At 48.4% G+C, this 10,699-nt stretch overlaps 1 protein-coding gene across 7 annotated transcripts in view; it reads left to right on the forward strand.

Annotated features, from left to right (window-relative positions):
- The window catches only part of Peak1 (pseudopodium enriched atypical kinase 1), a 209,258-nt gene extending 199,403 nt beyond the window's left edge, over positions 1 to 9,855 (forward strand). For 5 of the 7 annotated variants that reach the window (XM_050119451.1, XM_050119448.1, XM_050119452.1 and 2 more), the window contains one exon: positions 3,279 to 9,855. In XM_050119451.1, coding sequence (XP_049975408.1) covers positions 3,279 to 4,442 — 1,164 coding nt within the window. In that variant the 3' untranslated portion in view covers positions 4,443 to 9,855. The remainder of the gene's footprint in view (positions 1 to 3,278) is intronic. The other 2 variants (XM_050119453.1, XM_050119454.1) reach the window with 1 other exon arrangement.
- The last annotated feature ends 844 nt before the right edge of the window (positions 9,856 to 10,699 follow it).

Here is a 10,699-nt window from a genome sequence, read left to right on the forward strand (position 1 = left end):
GGAAATCTTTGAGTCATTTATTAGCTGTCTTCATCAGACCAGCAGTCAGAGCCACTGCTATGGCAGGTCGCTCTCAGAACTTAAAGGGAAGAGGAGTGGGACAACATGAACACTCTCGCACATCATACAAACAGTGTGCATGTGTGTGTGTATGTATGTATGTATGTATGTATGTATGTATGCATATATATAGGCTTGGTCTCTTTGAAAACAATAAGAAGTTTCTGTAAGATTGTATTCTTTTTAACATTTCCAAGTGGTCTGATTGGTTAGCAACATTGCATTTGTGTATCTTATTCGTGTGTAGATTTCCTTGATATGCTTGATCTCATTTAATCTCTCCTACCGCCTGTGAGGTAAGGGTTCCATATTCTTTATGTTGTTTGCTTTGTTAGGCAAGCTGAGACCCAGAGGAATTAAGTGAGCATGCCCAAGAATACTCAGCTATTGGCAAGGCTAAATCCCGGGCCTGAGTCCTTGGGAGTGTCCTTTCTGTAACGTGACAACCCAGTTTAATTTGTAGTCTCATTTAACCAAGCTCAATGATATCTGATAGGCTTTTCAAAGACGGAGGAGCTGGGACCCTGGGACCTCCATTTTAGCGGGCAGTATGATATGAAGCAAATTATAAACCGCCAATGAGTTTAATGGTGCCATGTGCCAGGTCTAACCCACCCCCATACAACTAAATTATGGCTAGTATAGGATTTTAAATACCTGGTGACACATAAACATGAAATATTGCCATCGGCGCATTATAGAAGGAATTCATGCGATTGATGCGCATATAGGATATATCACACTGCATGTGCTAGAGACTGAGAGCTTTTCAAAGATGATGTTTTCTGAAAGATATATGTTTGAACTTGAACTCTGCCTGAGGACATCTATTTCAAGACCAGAAGTTTGCTTTAAAAAAATTAAAAATAAATAAAGCATTTTTCAATCTGATTAGGTAGGTATGTGGCAGAAGACTTGAAAGACCTTGGTTTTGGATGTCTCCGTGGATATATACGGGCGTATTTCCATGGCATGGAGCGGTGACATCAAGTCTCTAATTGTAATAAGCATAGGCAATGACAAAGAGATGCTGTTCTCCCCAGAGACTCCCTTGCCCTTTTTTCTTTCATTTTTAATTTCTTTATGAATAGAAATCAGTGCATGCTGCTTCTCCAAACAGGGCATCCATCCGTATCTCCTAAGATGTTTGCAGTTTTCTTTTTAAGTAAAATGGATAAAATGCAACTTTTTAAACTTGACTTTTTTTCATATTACTGTAAGAAACAGGCGGTATCCATACACCAAGAGCACATACTCCTGGAGTCTGTGATGTTAGGTGTGTGGTGTAGACCGTTGTGGTCTGTGGACCAGGGCTAGACTGCGCCTCCACTGTCAGCCTCTCCAAGCCCATTGGGCGGTTTCATTTGTTTATTGCTTTTATAGTCCTTTGAGGTCAGAGCTTCTTTCTTGAGTCATGCCTACTTCATAGAATTTCTTATCGAGGTCTTACTGCCTGATGTTGGTATGGGGGCAGAGCCAGTCTAGATAGAAATTTCTGTAGGCCGTAAGTGAAGCTTTGTTTTGCTGCTGTTGTCTTCTGGCTAGGAGAAGGGTAGAGTAGGACAAGCTTTGCCGTTACAGCACACTGCAAACTCTTAACATATATCTGGACCTTATCCTTTCTTTTAACAAAAAACATAAACTGGACATGCAGCATTTCTTGGTGATAAAAACATTCAAAATCCTTCCTTCTGACTTTTTGAAATTAATTATGTATTATCTATAATCATACTGTACAAAACATTTGAATTTATACCTCTGACCTGTTTATAACTGTTGCCCAGCCTTCCCAGCCTCTGATAGCCATGATTTCACTTCCAGCTTCTGAGACCATCCTTTAGGACCCACATCTGACTAAAATCACACTGTGGTTTGTATGAGCCTGGTTTATTTTACTCAGCAGATGGCCTCTACTTCCATCTGTGTGATCACAAATGACAGAATGTTATTTTTTTTATGTACATGTGTCCTATTTTACTTATCCAGTCAGTGATCAATATAATTTCCATTTCTTGCCTATCAATAGTAAACACTGGAATGCGGCTCTTCCTTCAACAGTGCAGTTTCCTTTCTCGCGGCTATGCAGTGAGCTCGCTAGGTCATATGGCAGCTGTTTCTCGTCACTGGAGGCTCCTCGCTGTTTTCCACAGTGCTCTGCTCCTTTATGTTCCTCCAGCAGTGTGCGCGAGGTCCTCCTCCGCTCCCACCAGCTCTTTTATTTTTGTAACAGCTTTTATTTTTTTCTATGATTTATATTTTCTACTTTTTAATTACGTATATGTGGGGGTAGTGAAGTGAAGCAGCATCTGGTTGTTCTGGAGCTAGAGTTACAGGTGTGATCTTCATGGCGCGGGTACTGGGAACTGAACTCAGGGTCTCTGCAAGAACAGTTAGTTCCTAACTGGTAAGCCATTTCTCCAGCCCCTATAACAGCCATTCTAATGGGAGTGAGGTGATACGGTTTTGATTTGCCTTTCCTCATGGTCGTGTGTGTGTGTGTGTCCATCCCATTGTATGTCTTATACTAATTATTTTTCATTGGTTTGTTTGAGTTTTAGTTATTTTTTCTTATTGTTAGTAGTTTTTGGTTAGTTGGTGTTTTTATTTTTAATTTCTTACATATTCTGAATTTTGGCCTCTTCTCAGATGTGTGGTTTCAAATATGTCTCCCATTGTTTTCTCTTCAATGTGTTGACTTGTTTACTTTGTGGTACAGAGGTTTTTAGTCTGATGTAATCTCATTTGTCTATTTATGCTTTTATTGCCTATCTATCCCTTTGGAGGCTTGTACACAATTTTTTTTTCCTGTTCTAACATCCTAAAGCCTTTTCCCTGCTGGTTTTATAACCTCGGGTCTTGGGGTTAAGTCCTTAATTCATCTTGAGTTGATTTTGTAACTGGTGAGAGCTTAGAGGTCAAGCTTCATTCTTCTGCATGTGCACATCCAATTTCCCAGCACCATTTGTGGAAACCCTCGGTCTGCTTTGAAGGGCTGTGTGAAAGCTTCACGTGGGACACGGAAAGCACTGCGCACAGCCTTGAAGGTAGGGGCCCATGAGAAACGGTTGCCACCAACAGTGGTCACTCAGCACAGGGCCGGCTGCCTCACTCTTCCCGAAGACGTCACTGTGTGTCTGTGGGTTCCAGTCAGTCATCCTCAGCATGTCCTCAGTCTGTTATGGAAGGGAGGTTAAGTCGTGTTCCTTCCTCTCTTTCAGATCTGTAAGAGCAAAGCTCAGGAATCTCAGCAGTATTACCACAGCTTGGCTGTCCGGCAGAGTCTGGCTGTGCATTTTAACATCCAGCAGGATTGTGGCCATTTCCTTGCTGAAGTCCCTAATCGTCTGCTTCCCTGGAAGGATCCTGATGCTCCTGAAAAGGCAGAGGACGAAACTGAGAACAGTGAGGAAGAGGTAAAAGCAGAAACTGCCGGGGAAAACCCCCAGCCCTGCTCTGAAACAGAGTCGTCCCAGAAAAAGAACCAGCGAGTCACGAATAGGAAACAGAGAAGCCATGTTGTAGTGATCACCAGGGAGGTTCCCCATCTCACTGTGGCCGACTTTGTGCGAGATTCCTTGGCCCATCATGGGAAAAGCCCTGACCTGTATGAGAGGCAGGTGTGTCTGCTGCTCTTACAGCTGTGCTCCGGCCTCGAGCATCTCAAGCCCTACCATGTCACTCACTGTGATCTGCGCCTGGAGAACTTGTTGCTTGTCCAGCACCAGCCTGGGGGAGCTGCCCAAGGCCCTTCACCTGCAGATCCTGGCCCCCCCTCAGCTTGTCCCACAAGGCTCATCGTGAGCAACTTCTCGCAGGCCAAGCAGAAGAGCCATCTGGTGGATCCCCAGATCCTCCGAGACCAGTCCCGCCTTGCCCCAGAGATCATCACAGCCACCCAGTATAAGAAGTGTGATGAGTTCCAAACGGGCATCCTCATCTATGAAATGCTGCACCTGCCCAACCCTTTCGATGAGAACCCAGAGCTGAAGGAGAAAGAGTACACACGCACAGATCTGCCTCGCATCCCTCTCCGCTCCCCATACTCTTGGGGCCTGCAGCAGCTCGCCAGCTGCCTCCTAAACCCCAACCCTTCTGAGCGCATCCTCATTTCTGACGCCAAAGGCATCCTCCAGTGTCTGCTCTGGGGCCCCCGTGAAGATCTCTTCCAAACCTTCACCACCTCTGCAACCCCAGGACAGAAGAGTGCTCTGCTCCAAAACTGGTTGGACATCAAGCGAACACTGCTGATGATCAAGTTTGCTGAGAAGTCCCTGGACAGAGAGGGGGGCATCAGCCTCGAGGACTGGCTTTGCGCTCAGTACCTGGCTTTTGCCACCACAGACTCCCTGAGTTACATTGTGAAAATCCTGCAACACCGTTAATGTGGCCTGGATCTCGTTCTTATTATTAAGTATTTCTACTTTCTTCGTGTTGCCCTCAGGTCCCTGTCCTGTCCTATACTCACTCAGAATTCAGGAAAGGAGAGAAGCTAACCTGCCATCCTTGTCCACGAGCAGAGGGGGCCATTCAGCAAGGTCATCCACAGCTTTACACAGTGAGAAGCCGAGTGTTTCCTTACTGTCCAGAAATTCCACTGCACAGCCGTGCAGTCACCCTCCCGTGGAACATTTGTCATCTGAATAGCCCCACAAACCTGGGGTCAGGAAGGAAATGGACAGCCACGGAGGACCAGCTCCGGCGGAGTGCACTTAGTAAGCTGCGTCCACCTCTTCCAGAACTGAAGCTAGTCTGCCTGTCCTCACTAGCTAGCGGCACACAGCCACCAACATCGGCTGTCCTCCAGGGATGCCCTCCCAGCAGCTTCCTCTTCCTGTAAAGTACCCACAGCTGCCTCTTTCCCAGGAGGCATGCCACTTTGCTTCTCGGCTCAGTTTTAGTCACTGGGGACTGGCCTGTGTCCTGGCCGAAAGTGAAAGGAGAGGAGGTTCCCGTCTGTCGGGTGGCGGGTCGTCCATTCGTCCATTTCCATTCACCCTTAGCAAATGTGTACCCTACACAAAGAACCACCCGACAGCAGCAGCCCCGCCGCCACTGCTTGGCTGGCCTTCACCTTTACTCCGTCCCAACCTGCTGAAGTTTGGGTCTTTCATCCGCTTTTGGGGCCCCGTTACAGAGCTGACCGGAGGTGGTGTCCCCAATGCCTCAGCAGGATGGAATGCAGTTCAGAGTTTATGAATAGTTGGCAGGACATGAGAAAATAATGTCCTTGTGTGTGCAATTCTCCAGGGGCCCTCAGGGAACAGACTTTAAAGTACTGTTCTTTGATCACTATCAGACCTAATGGCACGGCAGCCCGGACTGGTGGTGGCTGAGTCAGTGTCCCCCACAAGCGGCAACTGGCCACCTCCCTTCCATCGGTAGCCAGTATCAGCTACCCTGCCAGATGCTGTAGACAGTGGCTCTGAATGAAATGGCTGTCCACTTTAGCATTACCATTGCCTTAGAAGGCACCTCAGAGCTGGCTGTTGAAATGGCCAGAAGGCAAGGGAGGAGGGGAAAGCCACTAAGATGGCTGGCCTGCTCCTAAGAATGCCAGCCTCTTCCAGAAGGACCGCCTCCCAGAGTGAGTGGCCCACTGCTCCGAAGACTTTGCGGTGGCCTCGGTAGATGGCCGAGAGCTGTTCCTGTGGGACCTGTGCTCTCCCATGAATTATGTGCAATTTTTGTATGTATTTTTAATCTGTATATTACAGTGTTTATGTTGCAACTTTACCTGAGTGAGAACTACAGAAACCTTCCTCTCTTCCCTTGGCACATACTTGCGCTAAGAAGCGAGTATTCTTTCCACCTGTGTGTGTGTATGTTCGCTCATGCACTTGTTGTATTCAAAACTGTGAGTATCTGTTTACTTCAACCTCAACATCCCAAGAGTCACTTGAATGGTAAGCGTGTACACATGTGTGCCTGTGTGCACACACATGCTGGAGGTGGGGACCAGGCCTCCAGGGAAGCAGCCTATAGCAGAGTTCTCAGACCTGTTCTTTGCACCCTGCCAGTGAGGAACCTGGGGAGCCCTCATCCACCAGCGCAGAGTCATCGTAAAGCCAAGACTGATTGTGCAGTATTACTTGGGTGGCACCGTAGTGGCCTTGGACATTTCTAGACTTTTAACATTTTTAACAGCCTTTCATGTGATTCACCCTTATCAAAGAGAATCGAAAAAGGAGAATGTATTTTATTATTCATTTTTAAAGAGAATAATATGTGTGAGTCTGCATAGGGAGGATGGCCTTGTGTTCCTGGCTAGCTCTCCGAACTCCCAGGCTAGTTGGCTCACGGAGAGTCTCGGCCCTTCTAGATAGCATGACCGTGGAGTGGGCAGCCGTGGATCGTGGTTGCATCACACCTAGCCGGCTGGGGTTTGATTCGTCTTACATGGCCCATGTGCACATAACTCCCCGCCCAATTATGCACTGAACTGGCAGCGTGACGACCACTGGCCGGGTCAGCTGGCACAGTCCTTCACTCCACACAGCGTCTGCAGACTGAGATGCTTTCTCAGTGTCGCTCTCATGGTGCCTTGCCCATGTAAACCCAAACGTTGACTGTGGAAGGAGGTTACATATTTAATGCAGAATGTTCCCTAGCCCTCTGTTTGTTCTGTCTGTAGATACCCTTTTCCTGTTAGCTTCGACCCAGCCTTCTCTCTCATGCTGCGATAAAACAAGCATGCGCACTTCCGCTGCCACTGCCTCACCGCGCTGGTAAACAGCGCTCTCTGTTCCACGTGATGCCCTCACCGCGCTGGCAAGCTGAGCACTCTCCCTTCCACGTGTCTCTCACTGTTCTTAAGTCCACACAAGTGAGAGGCGAAATAAAAGCCTAGTGACAAGAGAAGGGCCTCAGCTTCCCAGAGACGGGTAGCTGTGTTACCCGCCTCTGGGGAATCGCCACAGAATGTGGTGGACAGGAAGAGGATGTCCTAGGTTAGGTCAGAACAGACAAGGATTGTATTTCTAGGCAGAGTCCATCAGGTGGTCCTCTGAGCATTTCTCAAAATAGTGAAATTCAGTCAGTATAACTTTATCATAGATTCCCATTTTAATTCATCTGTCGGCTAAAGGGAACTCCTACCCTCTGCAGACACATACACACATATATACATACATATATTATGAATTTTGGAGTGTCACTGGTCTAGCACTTGAAGTTCTCCTAAGTAACGTCTGTATTGAGCGGATTGTTTTTTCTTTTAAAGTCTATGCCATAGATTCTTCCATTACATTGAGAGTGTGAACAGCCAAGCCCCTTTGGAGCTTTTCCTTCAGCCGCGTGAACACAGTCTCAGCACGTGTGGACGCTAGAGAATCAGGACTGTGGCTGGAGCAGGCAGCAGTAAATGTCTCTCTCAGAGTGCCTTGTTAGCATAGTAACCTAGCCATGGAAATAAGAAGTGTTTCACAGAGAGGCCCAGGCTACCAGCAGCCTCCTGTGCCGCAGAGGAGAGCCCTTTGGGGATGTGTTCACCCACACAGTGTGCAAAAGCTCACCATGAAGGACAGCAGTTAGATGAGCAAACGAGCAACAGAACCCGTGGGGGGGCAACATGAGATTCATGAACATCACCAGCCCCGAGGCTGAGTCAGACTGGCAGGCAAGCCAATGGCAGTGGCTTCCAGGATTTGCTCTCAAGAGGTGGGCTGAATGGGGTCGTGGGGGATGTGCGCTCCTGCTCCTAAACTGCTGGAGCTGGGGCCAAGAAGCACATCCCTCAGGAGCTAGCAGAGCAGCCTCCGGAGCATCGCAGGAGTGTGCCAGTTCTGCCTTGGAGCTCAGGGTGTATTCATGAACGTGGAAATCTGAGCCTCCAGGAGGATCCATGTTTCTAAGAGCAAAGCCTCTGTTGTCACAGAATCCCAGGAACAATCTTGACGCCCACGGAGTAGCAGGTCACGGAAGGCTTACACTCAGCTTTCCACATTTAATTCATCCGATACCGGAAAATCACCGGGCATTAGCCGGTGACCTGCCTACCGTCAGGATTTTCCCATAGCTTTTACCCAGAGTGATCCAAAAAGATACAGGCTAGTCTCAAAAACTGGGGTGGATTTTGGAGGCATCATTGTATTTCAAGTAATTCTGGGTGTATAAAGCACACACACTTGGAAACGGGACAAGAGGAACTCAGCTCGCTGGGCCAGCTCTGGCATGCTGGTCATTCCCCTCTCTAGTGGGTAAGGATTGGGATTCTGATCCAGTCTAATAAGTGAACAGGATAGCTGCCCATAAAACTGGGTTATTAGATTTACTTCACTGAAGCTCATCTTCTCAAGGGCCCAAAGTGCTGCGCTGAGACAGACCCAAGTGCTGCCCCTGCGGAAGTGTGCACTGAAGTCCACCTGCCCACACTCACAGCAGTGCACAGCCGGAGACCTCACGGCCCCAAACCAATGCCCCCACAGGAGGTCAGAAGAGCCGTGATGCATGATCCTAGACAGGTTATACCAAAGAAGTCAAGCCTTTCCATCCTGCTTCTCAGACAATGGGGCTGTGCTGTGACCGGTGCCAGAGAAAGGGAATCTGTACACATTCCACGATCTGGGTGTTCAACTGTAAGTCATTCTCAGAAAGGAAGAAAAGAAAAAGCAGTGCATTTTGCACATGAGGAGAGAAAGAAGGTGAGGGTGGTGGGAGTAAGGGAGTGGCAGCGGCCGAAGCAGGTAGTGAAATTCCCTGGTATCTAAGAAGAGCCCGTAACCAGCTTGCTCACATGACTGGCTGTTGCCCAGACCTTAAGCGTGGGAACACCTCGTCTGTGTAATATTGAAAGCTTGGGCTGGAGGTGATTTCTTTCTTAAAAAGCAGGTGCTTTCAAAAGGTTTGTCTCGAGAACTCTTGGGAAATTTCTTAACACACCGCACCATTTTATGAACCTTCCCCCCGAAGGTGATTGTCATCAGCATCTCTTCCAATGTGTCTAAGTACCCAGAGTGTCCAAGGTGCTATGCAGCTGTCGGCCACATACCCCTGCAGCTGTTTTAAATTAGAGCCCTTTGCATCAGCTGCCACTGGAAACGATGCCCACTTAGATGGGCCACCGGGGTCTGCATTCTGAACATCCTCTGTCCATTCCCCCTTCGAGGGCCTCTCCATCTGTTCCCGCTTCCCACCCTTTCCTACCCCACCCTCCATGGTTTTTTAAATCAAGAAAGTTTCAGGGAATCAAGAGGTGGGGGGTTCTTTTCAGCCCAGCAGAATCGCAGAGTTATATATTTTGCTATGAATAGTGTTGTGGTACAGGAAACCCACTCTGCCCGTCAGTTTGTGACTAGTGTGTGTGTGTCTGCACTCTCGGTAACTTGAATGTTGAGCCAGCCCTGTGGCTTCAATGTGGTGTCGTTGAAAGATTAAGCCACACAGCTTTAGGAAGCCCACTCGTTTCTTGCCCTGTTCCCTCCCCAATTCTAGAGTGTTGTGTGTGAACACACTGGGTTGGGTTTTCTGTTAAGGATATGGGGGGCGATTTGTTGGGAGATGGACACAGAAGCAAGATGTCACCTGTCTTGGTGATTGGAATCATGACAGTCCTTACTCTGACCTCTGGTTCTCCATGGCCCTGCCCACACTATTGGGAAATCTTGTTTCCCTCCCTCCAGCACTCTCCCCATCTCCTTACATATTTACAGTTGTATGAATCAACAACAGATCCACCCCCACCCCCCGTGTCAGCAGTGGCGCCGCCCTTTGGTTTGCTGTGGTACTTTGCTGTGTACTCTGTGGCCTCACGTTACTGTGTAAATAAATTCAGTTTAATATACACAAAGAACCAGACTTCGTGTACACGTCCTTCCAGCGACCTGTCCCTGGTGACACGCGGCGCGGGTTTGGCTGCAGATGCAGCTCTCTTACTCATTCCCTGAACCAGACCCTCAGTCAACATGCCCTCCGCCTCCCGACCCCATCTCTCCTTTTCTCTTCAGGGCCTCTGTAATTTGAGAAAAGGAGACCAAGTGGAGGTGGCTGCCCGTTCGCTGGGTGAGATCGCCCCCTGGTGTTCAGTCATGACAGGCTCCCTTGTTAGAGAGGCTTGGCCAGCAGCGACAAGCCTACACATCTACAGAATTCACACACTTGAGGTACCTTAAGGTACATTGTCCCATGAGACATCCTTCCTAAGGCAGACAAGCTCATAGTCAGGCCACCTGGTGTAAGCAGGAGACCGCAGTCAGCAATGGCAGTACCACACGACTGAAGCAGCACAGCTGAAAGTACGGATGTGTAGACTGTAAGCCAGCTTAAGCTCTGACTCCCTCCACTGCCGCCACGGTGGGCGGTCTCCACAAAATGTTCACGCTCATCTCCACTACCAAGCCCTCTAGAATTTACTAACACTGTTCTTAAGGCTTGCCCAGCAAGGTAGCTGCCAGGCTTGGGTTTTATGTTGCTGAGGTATAAACTCCATAAATGTGGGCTGTAAACTGTTTCCTGCATCCAGGAGGAAGAGACAACAATGACTAGACATTTCCCAGGGACACAGGCTTTGCATACTGCATGTGTGTGGGGGGGGGTGGCATTGGGTCCTAGAGGTCACAGGGAATGCTCTTCACAGATTGGGCGACTGCCTAACACTAGTTGTGCTACATGAGTAGCCACCCTGGAGGCCTGAAAGGATATGGGA

This window comes from Alexandromys fortis, unplaced genomic scaffold, assembly GCF_014885135.2.
Source record: "Alexandromys fortis isolate MF-2015 unplaced genomic scaffold, M_Fortis_MF-2015_v1.1 scaffold_167, whole genome shotgun sequence".
NCBI lineage: Eukaryota > Metazoa > Chordata > Mammalia > Rodentia > Cricetidae > Alexandromys > Alexandromys fortis.